The sequence below is a fragment of the Drosophila miranda genome, chromosome XR (assembly GCF_003369915.1).
Source record: "Drosophila miranda strain MSH22 chromosome XR, D.miranda_PacBio2.1, whole genome shotgun sequence".
NCBI lineage: Eukaryota > Metazoa > Arthropoda > Insecta > Diptera > Drosophilidae > Drosophila > Drosophila miranda.
The window spans coordinates 18510750-18525708 of NC_046674.1; the positions used below are offsets into that span (position 1 = coordinate 18510750).

General features: G+C 46.5%; 1 protein-coding gene across 1 annotated transcript in view; it reads right to left on the reverse strand.

The window, feature by feature from the left end:
* LOC108153259 (dendritic arbor reduction protein 1) overlaps nt 1-9604 on the reverse strand; it is a 31160-nt gene extending 21556 nt beyond the window's left edge. Inside the window, exon 1 of the mRNA XM_017283122.2 lies at nt 8501-9604. Within this exon, the coding sequence (XP_017138611.1) occupies nt 8501-8563 (63 nt within the window). The 5' untranslated portion in view covers nt 8564-9604. The remainder of the gene's footprint in view (nt 1-8500) is intronic.
* Nucleotides 9605-14959: the final 5355 nt, after the last annotated feature.

Consider the following 14959-nt stretch of genomic DNA (forward strand, 5'->3'; position numbering starts at 1 on the left):
GCAGTGTGAGTGCGGAGGCATTTCATTGAGGCCAAGAGATATTTACGCAACCAGTTAACAGAAAACCCGATTCCCCCGCCAGTCCCCCCCCCCCCCCCCCCTCCCTCTCCCAGAGGGGTCCAGAATAGAGCGGGGCAGGGGAGGGTGAAACAAAACTCCCGAAAATAGACAAACAGAAACAGGAAAAAAAAGAGGCGAAAGACAAAAAAATTCGAAATAAATCAATGGTAAAGACGACGACGGAATAAACAATAATTTGGTTAAATTAGAAAATCGGTAACAAAAATCAATGATGCTGAAAATTTTCATAATAATAGCGTTAATAGGTATCATAACAACGCTGCCCCCCCTCCCATACCCCATACCCCTACCACAGACCCCAACAATGGCTTTTGAGGGAAAGGTGGGAAAAGATACTCCCCGCTGGAGTTGGGGGCTCTTGGATTTGAAAGATGGCAGGGCAGTGGAGTAGCGCGGGGGGAGGGGTGAACAGTTAATGGACGACAAATTGTTGAATGAAATTGATATGGGAATGGTTTGGGGGCCATGGGAAAGAGATGGAGTATCGATTGTGGAATTTCTCTAGGACTTTATTATGCTAGGAAATACAATAAAATAATTCCTATATTTCTATTTCTACTAGAAATTTCCCGAACAATCAAAATGGCGACATTTTCCATTCGTTCTTGGCATAACTGTTTCAGTGCGAAATTCTTCCTATATACAGCACCCACACTTACACACACTCTATATATACACTGGTACATACATATGTACATATGTATACGTATACTTTCCGTTAAGCTATGGAACATGCGCAGTCGCCTCTATCCGCTCCGCTCGACGGCTGTTAAGCACCATTAAGCAGCAAAAGCAAACGTCGCCATGTTGAGACAGCCCCCAGTGCCTCCCCTCCCCCTCCCCTACCACCCTGCCAACATCAATCCCCACCGCAGACAGTGCCCGACACCCGCTGGAAGCGTCCAACCAGCAGCCGCCAGCAGCAACAACAAGCAGAGGCATTAGCAAAAGCTTTGCGGCAAGCGCAGCAAATCAAAACACATTTCATAGTTTCACACACACCGAGAGGGAGAGGGAGAGAGAGAGAGAGCGTGAGGGAGAGCGCGAGCGAGAGAGCGAGACCGAGAGAGAGTGATAAATACAGCAGCAAAAGCTGTGAGAGTATGTCAGACAGGGGTGTGGTCAGAGAGGGGGTTGCCAAGATAAATACTAAGAATTCTGCAGTTGTAAAATATTTGAGCATTTATTTTCTAATCAGTTCAGGCGACCCCTTCTGCTGTATAGTCCCCCCTCCCCCCCCCCCCCCCCCCCCCCCCCCCCCCCCCCTACGCCACTGCCAGCACACAGGCACACAGACACACGGCCATACAATATGCTCATATTTATGCGTGTGGAGTGGGGAGATAATAGCAGAAACAAAAACAGAAACTGCTTGCTTTTGTTTCATTTAAAGCTGAGTGACATCGCTGCTAGGTGCTCTCTCTCTCTCTCTCGCACGCACGCTCTCCACTGCTATTTATCTATCACCCACTCTGCACCCCCGCTAAGTACCCAACCTCCGCTCCGCTCCATCCACAAGCATCGATTGCCGCGACGCCATTTGCTGCTGCCGCTGCCGCTGCCGCCGCTGCTGCCGACGGCCCCGACCCCCGCTGTCGTTCTGCTCATGTGCGCATGACGAATGACCGCAATTTGCGACAGTTTTTTTTTTTCTCCCTCAACTATGATATCTTTCTCTCCCTCTAGCATTATCTATCTCTCTTTCCGACTGATGTTTGACTATCTATTGATTGTCTGTCTATTTTCTTTATTGGCTGCCTTTAAATGTATATATTCTTGCCTATTCTCGTACCCGTACACCGTACCCGTACCCCTACACCGTACGCCGTACCCCTACACCCTACCCCTACCCGTATATAAGTTTATTTATTCTAATGACAAGTCACTCGAAACTGAATTATATTGATATTGCGCTATTGCTATTGGCATTTCGTGTTCGTCGTTCCCGTCTAGAGCGCCATTTTCTATGGCCAGCAACGATTTGTTATAGTATTTTATGTGAGGTTTTTGTAAATGGAATTAATTGGATTTTTATGGGAAATTTATTTTGAAATTGCTTTTGTGCGGGAAAATGCAATTGCGAAATAGTTTTGCAAAAGAGTTTCAGCAAAGGAATTACATATGTATGTACATCCACACTCGCAGAATCTCAAGGGAATTCTCTTAACTTGAACACACACACACACATTCTGTTTACATTTCCCATATGACACCGAGTATCCTGTGCTGTGCTGCACTTTCCACTTTCCACTTTCCACCCTCTGCTACGCTGCCACTCATTTGCATGAAAACCTTCGCACAGCTATTGCATATCATCGGGATATTGAATATCCTTTGCTCCGCACTGAACAAACACACTAAAAATGCATAATAAAACATTAATTGACGTCGATGACGCGTCGCCTCAAAAATATTCTCACAATTTCACGCTAAGCAATCATCATCGCACACGGACACACGGGCAGACGGACACACGGGCACATGGAATGGGATAGGATGGTAGGGTGACCAGTGAAGCTACGAAATGGTTATGGTTGAGGGTGACAACCCTGACATCGGAGGGCACAGGAAATGCCCGAGCCGAGGGCGACCTGAGGGCATTTTCGCTGTAAGTGGAAGAACATTGGAAGCACATAAAACCAATTTCCGATCAAAGGTGGAAATCACTGAAGCCTGACGATCGCCAGAAAGAGGGGGGAGGGAACTGCTGGCATGCGCAACATGTTGGAATCAATAAAAATTTGAAATGAAATGAAAACTGTTGAATAATACAGGATTTGCGGGCAATTAATTTGTGTTTTGTGTGCAGCAGCAGCAACAACAGCAACAGGAAATATGTTTGTACATATGTATGTTTGTAGTAGTAGTACCTCCCAGGGAAAAGCAAACCTGCCGAGAGGGGTCCCCGAAAAGGGGTTCAACGGCCAAGCACAAGATCACTCACTGCGACTCCCTTTTCCGATACTATACGATACGATACGATACGATACGACACGATACGATACGATACTATTATTGACAGGCTCTATTAGTGGGTCAATTGCCCAACACACAGATCTCTGGCGCTACGATCTTCCATTCTCTCCTCAGGCTCGTGCGTGTACGGCTGCGTACTGTGGCAATTAGCGCAAGTGATCGACGGATCAACGGATCAACGGAACGATGATCGATGATCGACGATCGGCGTTCGAGTGGTACGGGGAATGGTACCCGGGGTAATAATAGAAATCTTCGATCTTTAGGTGATAAAAGTTAAGTAAGCAAATAATGTAAATTGGAATAATCTTGTGCGCATGCTGTATGCTTTATGCTCTTTGTGTGCTCTTTGTGTGCGTCTTCTTTCCAGTTCCAATTCCAATTCCAGTTCCAGTTCCATTCCATCAAAAGTTAAGCTTACGAAATGGGTTTACATCAACTTGAACGAAAATTGGCCCGCCATTAGCTGGGCCGGGATTTCGATTTCAATTTGAATTTGCAATTTGAGCGTATCTTTTTGGGATGTTATTTATTTATTTGAACTTTTGTGCTTTTGTGTGTTGGGGCTTGGGGTTTGGGTTTTACGAGCTGCCCAAAGGGACGCCCATCTCGGACCAGATCTCGAGATGGGAGGCGGCCGGCTGGTGATGCGATGTGATGTGATGTGATGACTCTATCAGTGGTCGCCGATCGAAATGTGTTTGCCCCATTGTTGTTTTGCCACATTTCTCACCTTCAGGCTTCAGGCCCAATGATGTTTTTTTTTTATTTTTTTTTTTTCGGGGCGATGAGATGTTGCGCCTTGACGCGCTGTCGGCAGAAATAAATTTCAGTTTTTATTGAGATTTACAGCAAGAGCGTTTGACATCGGCCTGGGTCACCTAAGCCGTTCAACTATTTGAAGATTTTACGCGGATTTGGTTTCATAATCAAATAATTGATCTTAATGCGGCATCAAATGAGCTCTCTCGAGGGGAGAGCTTTAAATATATTTTATTTCGTTTCCAAGTCTCCCCCCCCGGACTCCCCCAGTACCCACCTCTGTCCCATCTGTGGCAACTGTGGAAACGTGTCTCTCTGTCAGCTGCTGAGCTTTTGATCCAATCAAACTTGAAACGAATTGCGCTTCAATGTTGCCTTCCAGCCGGCACAGGGGACACCGATACCGAGGCGATACCGAGGGGCACACAGGCACACAGCCACACAATGCTCTGTGTTTTAGCACCTCCACTGCGGCAGAGTGCGGAGAGTGGAGAGTGGACCCAGCAGCGACATTCGAGTAGTATAAAAAGTATGGTTTTTATTTCAGCAAACTAGTTTCCGCAATAATTCGCCGAATTTGAAACGTTTCTTTGGCTGCGACTCGAGGCAATCTATCAAAAATTTGTCTGACTCGAAGAAATGTTGGGATTAAGTGGAGAAAAGGGTACCCAAAGGCGGCAATAAAAGCGCTCACGTGCCATAAAAAATGGGGTTTAATGGCGGAGGGAAGCGGGCAAGATTGAAGAGGGATTTGATATTGATTGCAGGATGATTCAATCGAAAATCACTCAAAGATTGATGGAGCCTCCGGCTGTGGATCGTATGACCGTCGTATATCAAATCCAGATACGAGTATCTATAACTTTTAGTTTCTCTTCTAAGCAGTCCACTCTTCTATCTACGAGGTATCCTTAAGGTTCTCTCTCTCTCTCTCTCTCTCTCTCTCTCTGCTATGCTCTGATCTCCGATTGTGCACTCAATGAATTGTGAGTGATTGATTTTCCTCGGACAAAAGTTGACCTCCAGACTGGAGCGGCGTATCAATCAAAATTTGGCCAGAAATAAATGATATTTTGTGCCATTTTTGGCGCATTTTTTTCTGTGTTAGTGTTTGTGTGTGTGTGCCAGTTTTCGTTTTCGTTTTCATTTGCATGAATTGGCAAAAGCCAGACCAAAAGGCAAGAAAAAAAAAAATAATAATAAATATATGGCAAAGACTGGCAAATAAAATCTTTGTGGCATTGTGATTGAGGAAACAGAAAATTGAACAAGGGATTTGCATAGGAATCGATCGAAGATAGAAAGATGGATGGATGGTTGGATGGATGGATGGTGGGATGGGGGGGGATAGATGGATGAACTGTCGGCGATCTCCCACTGTGCACTGCGCGGGGCCTTAATGAGATTTTTGCAAACTGTTTTCATGGCTTACTCCAGTTATTATCTAACTGTTGGCCCCAACCATTGTCTGGGGCCCTGTGTAATTGGCATTTTCGGTGTCTTGTGGCATGGGGCATGTAGCTGGTGCCTGTGGGGCTGCTTCACTCTTGAACTCAATTTTTTCGAAATGGAAAGTCAACTATTGACATGAACATTTCTCGTAATTATCTTATCGGAGCCATTATTTGGCCTTTTTTCTATCTAATTTGCCACAAAGTTTTTATTGGCCGCCCGATGAACAGACAATTGTATCTGTTGTGTATCTGGCAGATACTCCGTATCGGTGGGTGGGGAGGGGGCTCTGCAATTCTTGTTAAATTTTCAGCTCCGATTGCCACTTTGAAGGCGGCCGCCGGCCTTTGTGTGATTCGTGAATGCAAATACGAGTACGGGTATTTTCTCTATTGATTTAGATACGGAATAGCCCATGCCCATATAATATACGACTATACATATTTGTGTCTATATTTTTAAGGTTTCTTTGATTTTTTTGATTCCTGTGTGTCGCTTAGAATCGTATCTTTTATTGACAAATCACTCTTTTGACTGCAGGTTTCGTTTAGTACAGCAATTTGCATAAATCTTTGCCCCGTGCTGACAGTGGAGTCACCTCCATCGCCACCCCACCCCCCTTGTTCTTGGCAAACTTATGAGTTATCTGATTTTTATCTATACTTAATTATTTACGATTGAAGCACAATGGTCTCAGGGCCATTAATCAGTGCAGTGCCAGAGCCAGAGCCAGTAACAGTCCCAGTGCCTGGCCCCACAGTTGGACTTGAGTGGAGTGGAGTGGAGCGGAGTGGAGCGGAGTGCCTACGTGCTTGATTAGCTCCATTATTCACCCGATATCTATAGGATATGTATACCGATACATACGTACCGATATATGTACAGCAGTACGCGACTCATTGCTTGCTAATTCCTTGTAAATGGATCGTAAACTAATTCGTAAACTCGTTCGCTAAATGCCATAAAAGATGAAAGTTTCTGTTTTCGTCATAATCGGTGTGAATCGTGGGAATTACCGCGTCATATCTGTCGAGTCTGTCTGTCGAGTATCTGCCGAGGAGTATCTACGAGTGTGGCAAATCAGTGGACAAAACGGAAGAAGCGCCGCCCGCTCCTCAGACGCCCCCCCTATCTCTGCACTCGACTCCAATCTTCCACTCTTTCACTCGTCCATGCAGACAGGCAGTCGGACAGACGGACAGGGGGGCAACAGCGCTTTGTACTTTTGCGACTGTCTGTAAATATTTGACAACACATGCCTAATTAGTGCAGCTATTGAGTGTTGGATGGGTGACAGGCGGAACAACCAACGTCACCTGCCATAACACCATAAGACAACAACAACACCACCGCAGAGGAACAACAACCAACACTTGTCGAACATGAAGGAAGGAAAAGAGGGGTCTGGGGGCTCTTTTACGACACTGTGCTGTGTTTCCTGAGAAGTGCCAATGTCGCGGGTTCTTTTTCGGAGAGTGCTGGGCTCTTCTCTTATCTCTCTGGAAGGAAGGAAGCACTTAAGTTGTTGCTGTGTGGCGGGAGGGGGAGGGCTTTTGTTGAGTAAGGCAATAGTTCTTGCAGAGAACTTATCAATGAAGAGGCGTAAGACTGGAAGGCCGTCTTCTGGAGGGAACAAGTAGATAAAACAAAGGGGGAAATGTTTGCCACAGAAGGAGGGAAAAGCTCAAAGAACAGGCACAAGGAATACTCTCCGATAGGCATCGAATCAATGAAGTTCCAGTAGATATTTCTCTAGGAGTTGATCGCTTTCTCATGGAAACCCCCTCCAGTTCCAAGGTCCTACGCATTGAACTGCAACATCTGTTCTGTTGACATTTGCCCACTTATTAATAGGAAGGATAAATATTCCCTGGAAAGGCAGCATTACTCATCCGCAGAATAACATATTTATAGACTCCCCGCCCTGCTCCCACCGCCGCCAGCGATGCCACACAGGCTGTAGAGACCGACCAGGGACAGGGGTTTCTCGGGGTTCTACGGGGATGAAGAAGGCACCACCTCATCAGTCGACAGACGACAGACGGCACACAGCACTTGGCACATTGGCAAAGTGTTGTGGGCAAATATTGACGTGGAGCTTCGCAAGTGAGCGCGAGTCAAACAATGGAACAAACACAACACACACACGCAACACACACACACGCAACACACACACACTCGAGCAGGAACAGGCTGGCAAACATTTGCCCCGAAAGAAAGGAGCGGGAGAGGGCGAATGGAGGGTGTCAGAAGATCGCCACAATTTCCTTGCGGAACGCGTGAAAAGTGCGGCCAAACGTTCGACGCCCCTGAGACGGCCAGGGGATGGGTTCTCCGGGGGCTCTACTCTGGGACCAGTTCAAACGATCGGCCCGACGCGCTGTTTAAGAACGGCTTAAAGAGCGTCGGACTGCATCGAATGTGCCCTGCAGGTGATAACGAGATTTACAAATCGATTGCCGCGTTGACAAATACACAAATACGAGACGAGTACGAGTACACGTATGGCAGGGAATCGCCGGCCCAGGGAGAAAGAACTAAGAACCAGAGGGACACCTGAGAAGGTGCTAATCCGTGTGAAAACATTCGCGGAGACGCATTATTCAAGTGCAGTCCGTCCCCGTCTCCTGTCGATCGCCTCAGATACAAGTATCAATCCATCCGCTCGATAATCAAGCTAATTTGTTTTCAATTATTATTGTAATTTACGATTGCCGCGTGCGCTTTTTATTTACACTCGTAATGTCTACCTCCCTCGGAGATTGAGATTAAGATGGAAATCCAGCGAAAATCAGGCACAAAAATCGACACAAAAATCTGGCCCAGGGCAAGATTTGCATTTTGATAAGCGGAAGTCGGGGTTACTCGGAAAGGTGTTTGTTTTTTGTGTGGTTTTTTTTTCTCGTTTAGGCCTTGTCTTATATGTCTTATTGTTTTGTCAAATTTGGCTAAAATTAATTTGCCATAAAATCTGTTTAATTAACGCATTTTGCTGATAATTATGGGAAGTAATTGTTTACGAGATGTTTTTTTGGCTTTTTCAAGGGAAGGCACAAGTGCTAAGAGGATTGGTTTTTTGATTGAAAGGCAACCCTTCCACCTGAATCTTTTTCCTGTTTGCAAAAAGAGGGTTTCTCTGAGACCCTCTACCTTAGATGCAGAATGATGCTCTGCAATTTCTATCGATGTTTGACCCACTTTTGGACGTAGTTCTCGTTCGGGGACTCACCTGCATCACCCAGTAGTTATTGTTGGCCGCGAATTGGTCACCGATTATGATATCCGTATGCATTTAAGCGGAGTTTCTTCGCATCCAGGGGCTCCGTTCGAGGAAAGGCTTCAGAGGACACCACTCACACACACGCACACGCACACACGCACACGGAGAGCGGTGTTTGCGGCTGCGGCTGCTGCTTGCGGCTTGCGGCTTGTGCTTATATTTAACTGAATAATTTGTTGAATTTGTTGAATTTTGTCTTATTTGCGGGTAATTAAGGCAGCGACAGCGACAGCGACAGCGTTTCCCTGACTCACGAGTCACGACGACGACCAGTTCAAGGCACAATGATTAATCAAAATTTGCAGTCGGTTGCTGGTTGCTGGTGGCTGGTTGCTGGTTGCTTTTGCGGGTTTCAGTTTCGGGAATTTATTTCCGAATTATTGAATATTATCGAATATTATTGAATACCTTTGAATCTTGGCATGGCACTTGGTGAGGGAACAACAGTAACAAAAAAAACAGCAGCAGGCATTGGCGCACGTCTTAACAATATTTTTTTAATTGAATTTACTTGCAAGGATATGCAAATGAATGGATATGCACTCTCGATCACTTTCTTCCTCTTCCCCGGAGCTCTTTTTTTGCGAGAACATTAAGTATCGTTTGGCTTTTGTTTTGCGGGACTTTTTATGGCTCGATCCTTTACGACGTATCGCAATACGCGTAATGCAAAAAAAAAAAAATTAAAAGCCGCCGGCTTTCCACTTCCGCATTCGTTTCAGAGAGACGATGCGATGCGATGCGCGCGTTCTCCACTGCGGATGGATGATTATTCGTATCTAGTATCTTTTGTTGTATCTTGTCTGCGCCTGCAATTTGTGGGCTATAAACGATTTCTTCTATATCTTATAGAGGGAACTTCTTGGTCAAGAGAACGCGACTCTGACTCTGACTCTGACAGTGGCTCTGACTCTGACTCTGACTCTGAATCCGGCTAACGGCAGTCGAGAGTGATGGGACAGAAAGAGTGGTTTTCTCGCGCGGTGTCGGTCGTGTCTGGGGAAGTCGTCACTTCGCTGGCGGGAACCGAGTTCGTACTGATTGGACGAGCGAGGGTTTTGCGCAGAAGAACCTCGCCGCCAGTCCAGTCGCGCTACAGCGCTGTAGCGCTCTGCTTGGATAACCCTCCCCTGCTTGCTCACTCTACCTCTCTACCTCTCCTGCTCGCTTTCTCTCTCTTTCTGTCTCTCTGCACACCTTTGCCGGAGCGCCGGAGCGCCGGTGGCCAGGTGTGCTCCCCAGACCCAGCCACAAGCCGTCAGGCCGCCAGGCCGCATGTGGGTGAGAGCAGCTTACGCTTGCTCGTTCTCTCTCTCTGCCTCTGGCTCTCAGGTGATCACCGCCAACTCGTTTTCTCTCTTATACAAGGCCTCTCTCAGGTGTGCGAGCAGCTGATCTTATTGGAGGTATAAGAGTATAAGAGCACCCGATGGGTTTTAATTGAATGAACTGCTGGGATTCGCCATTTTAGATTCAATCTCTAGCGGGAGGAGCGGACTCGAGGGGAATTAAATGAGGGAAAGCACGTATAAGAAGTAAATAAAAGTCACTTCCTAGCTCAAGGAACCCCCAAACTAACTCTAGAAAATGTTGGGAGCTTCTCCCTCCTTCAGGGATCATTAATTTTGACACATTTCAGATGGGTTATACCATTTTCCCATACCCCTGCCATTTTCCAGTTCCCAAAAACATCACGCAAACATCGAACGGACCCCAAGCTGTTACCACAAAATAAAACATAATTAAACAAAATTAAAGCATTAATTTTGGCCAGGTTATGGCCTGTCTTTGGCCAGAAATCAATACTATGACAATTAAAACACATTCGCAGGAGTATCTACATATTCGTAATCCAGAGTCAAGAGTCCAGAGTCCAGTGTCCAGTGTCCAGAGTGCGGTTGCCAGGTGGAAAGCAGTTTTCCGCCCCATGGGGCAAGGGATAAGGGTTTCCCCGAACGGTCCCCCAGTGTTGGCCATAAAATTACCCCAGCGCACGCCACGCATAAAAGCCATTTTCATTTTGTCCTCCAGGCGGTGGAGAGCCATCCCCCAAAAGCCATTTAGGTCGAAAGCTTATGTTGGGCCAATGATGGGGGGATGATGGTGCGAGTACATGGTATTGGAATAGTGTGGTGGGAGGTGGGGGGGTGGGGAGGGGGAACCTGCACGCAAACGTCGCTTTGTCTGGGGCTGCAAACATGAGCGATGCATGGGGTAGGGCGGGGGGCAGAGAACAGATAAAATAGAGGTGTGGCCTCTCCGCAAAAGCGGCGCAGACGCCGAGGCCAGCCAATCCGCAGCCAAGTTAGAGCGAGAGAGCGCGCACAGACAAAGCAAGAGGGAGAGATGGTGAGAGAAAGAGCGAGAGAGAGAGGGAGAGCGAGAAAGAGAGGTCGAGAGCGAGAGCGAGAGAGAGAGAGAGAGAGCTGCAGCTCACGCAGGTGAAGTAGCAGCAACAACAGCACTGAAAACATTAACCAGCGGCAGCCAGATACAAATGTATCTATGTATCCATCGTATAGGTGTGTTAGTTACTTACACACACACACACACACATGCAGGTATAGATGCAGATACACACATTCCAGTCTATTGATAATTGACTGCCGCTGTCTATCCATCCGTCCGTCCGTCCTTCCGTCCGTCTGTTCTGGTACGAGTATTTACTCCGTGCAAATTTACCATTAATGCCAAAGCAGACGTTTCTACAGATACACAGCCATAGATATGGATACCCTTCGCAGCGTACACCCGCAGATACATTTGAATCTTTGGCTGACATTGTTGTATCCCCCTGCAGCCCCCCGCCAGTGTTTTCTTTGTTGGTTTTCAGACGAGGCTTTTGTTTGCTCCCGAGCTGCTTGTCTTACGTTGAACGCAAGCAAAAGATACATTTTGAAGTCCGTACTTGACTCCATGCCCATTGACAAATGTTAAACGATTTATGGTGATTTTGGCCTAGAATGAAGAGAGCCCGATCATGCCTATACTCGTCTGTCTGATGATGGCAGATGGCAGCAGACGAAGAGCAGCAGATTCACTCCCATTCATGCCCGTATCGTATCTGCGGCCCAAAGCCCTGAAGATCTTCCAGCAAACTTCTTCCCGTAACTAATCCATCACTCGGTGGTATCTTTTACCCGTAATCTCTTCCTTAATTTCCCCCAAAACTACTTATAATGTATCAATTTTGGCGCTCTTATGTCGTGATCTTTCGGATACATCATAAATATTCGAATGGGATGTCCTGCGAGGGTCGTAAGACCCCTTCTGGATTATTGATTTGCCCGCAAGCGATACTCGCACCCGATATCTTGTAGATTTATTGAGGCTACTGCTCACTCGGAGAGTCTCCTTCCTCCTACTCCTCCTGGAGCTCCTCCTGCACCTCCTGTGTTCACCGCACACAACGAAGGCAGTCACCTCTCATTGAACTACCTGTTGTACCCTCGAAGGAGATCTCAACTTATCGTTCAAGTCAACATGATTAATTACATTCTGAAGACCCTTGGCCCATGCCCCTGCCCCTGCCGCTGCCCCTGCAACCGATGGCCCCTCGAGATCGTTTCGTTTGAATTTGTGGCCAAAATATTGTCACGCTTCGAGATCGGTCTTGACAACAAACATGACCGAAACCCTCCAAGGAAATAAATGCTCTCCTCTCCGCCTGATTGATTCCACTTGGCGGCACTTGTCGATAAAGAGTCTCTCTCCCTCTCTCTCTCTCTGTTCCTCTGTCTCTGGGAAACGATTCCAATTTATTGTCAACTCCGATCTACCATCCAAGGCAACCCACAAGATTACGCGGCAATTTGTTTTGTCTGCACAATTCTTAGGAATTATTTTCTTAATAATTTCTTTCCTTTCGGTTTCGGTTTCGGTTTGGGCTTCGGTGTTCTTATCTTTTGAATTTAAACGAAATTATTTGTTTGCATAATAAGTGAATTGAAGTGGAGTGAAGTGAAGTGTCTCCCGTCTCGAGGGAATTGGGGCAGGGCCCACACCGAGTGCCGTCTAATCCAGCCGTCGATTGGCCAACAGAGATAGCGTCCTCTACGGCTCTTCTTAGATCTTTCTCTATCTCTCTCTCTCGGTTTTGAGGGCAATTCCATCGTTCTGCAATGCGCATTCTATGCAAATGCCGAGATGCCGCGATGCCGCGTTGCAACTGCGAAATTTATGCGAATGCTAATCAAGTTAACACCAGATCTCGGCTGTCTTTGTCGTCTGACAATTTTTAAAGTGCGTATCTGTGTCGCACAGCAACAACAATTATTAATGATTTTGCTAAATGTTACAGAAAATAATGACAGCTACAGAGAGCTGCCAGAGAGCACGGGGCACCGCAGTGCCGCAGTTGAACAATTACAAATGCACACAAAATGCCTCCTGCACCGGAGGGAGGCAGAGGCAGGGGCAGGGGCAGGGCTCTCTGCAGAGCACCGTTTTCAACACCTCAACGAAGACCCCGCCGAAAGCCCACATTTTGTGCGTTGAATGAATGATTCGACATGTTCCAAGTGGGCGGCCTGGCGGGCCGCTGAGGGCGTGCCACCACAGAAAGAGAGAGAGAGAGAGAGAGAGAGAGAGAGAGAGAGAGACCAGAGTCAGACGATGGAGCACAGAACAGCAGGCGGCTCCGAGCTCCGATCTGCGTCCATGGGTTTCTTTTTGACATTTAGCGCGTGCGCAAATGGAGAAAGAAATAAAGAAAGAGTCATGATCTAGGGAGATCTAACGATCTATTCCCATTCCCTGTCCCCCACTTGAGGTGTTGTTAGGGAAAGATGAGCCCCCAGTTACAGTTCCAGTACGAGTCCCAGCCGGCACTCACTCCACTCTCGAACATCGTTTCTATGATCGCGTTAATCACCTTTCAAGCCCACTCATAAAAACGATATGGCACTTCAGATGAGTCTCTGCGATGGAGGATGGAGGATGGTGGATGGAGGATGGGGGCAACCTATAAACGATATCATTGCTTACTCAGCAGGTTTGCTTGATGCCTCTTGGCCCAGTCTTGCACGAGGGGGAGGATAACTGGGCTGCTAATGATGCGACTGCACAATTGAATCGAAATTAATTTTACTCAATAATTAATTAAAGCGCACATCTGTGGGCGCAGAAGGAGAGAAAGCTAAGGCCTCCACCTACACTGCAGTCCGAAGAAGATCTGGGGCCCCAACCACAGCCCCAACAACAGCCAATTATTAATTGGTCTAACAATTCCACAGCCATAGCCGTAGACATAGCCATAGACAAGTTTGGGGGTTGTGTTGTGAAATCCCGTGTTGCCTTGCCCGGGGCGACCGGCAACCAAAAGCCAGCCATAAACCACACTGATAGATCATAAATGCGACGACGCACAAAACAATTGCACCGAAGAAATAACAATATATAATGATCATAAGGTGAAATTCGTCAAATTAAATCGTAAATCGTAAAATCAACAGCCGTCAACAATTCGCCAGCTGCCAAACCCACAATCCGCAATCCCAACGTCAGACGCGGAGCAGACGCGACTCGTCAGACGCGGCTCGACAGACGACACTGACACAGAAAAGAGCAAACACCGTCCGTCCGCAGCCAAAAATTTCCATAGCATTTTCTATTGATTTTTATGGCTAATCGGAAAAGTTTACCCAAAAAAGGTAGATAGACAGATAGATAGATAGACAGATATACAGATAGACATGTAGATGGAACAAAGGCCAAATAGATTTCGTAGAACTTTCGGGAATTGTTAAATTTTTGATTAGATGAAGGCTGGAAGTGGGCTCTTGGAATTCGCCATGAGTGTTGAATTCTAAGAGTTATCTGATATCAGCTCTATATAGCATATGCCTTGCAACCAGCTAATTTCCTCAGAGCCATTTAGTTCTCCATCAAAATGAAAACACCTTTAAGACCTTGGGTATTAACTGGATTCGAAATTAAAGTCCAAATGATGTATCTATTTATATGCCATATTGCATATTAATAACCTTCTTCTACACTTTTCTCTCTCTATTCTCTTCCTTCCGACAGCGCCTATATGCCCCGCCTTGATATGCCACAAAATCTGGTTCGGAACGAGTTGATGGTAAAGGATGCATATAGCACAGCGTAAGTATTCCAAAATAAACCTTTTGAGAGTACCCTAACTATATTAGGATGCCTTCATTCCAGTGCACCATTGGCAGCCAGATGGAGGCAGATCAGATGGCTTGTTGCAGTATGATTTCCATGGTACCGGCCATTCCAAAACATCTACAGCGCCAATGGAACCTCTAAGTGTCCAGGGATTCAATAGTGGAAAGCTATTCTATACCCATAGCTATACTATACCTATAGGAAATAATCCATACAAACGGAACTGGTGAAGCATAGACTCAGTAATCTAGTAATCACTGATTTAGTTTATATTTA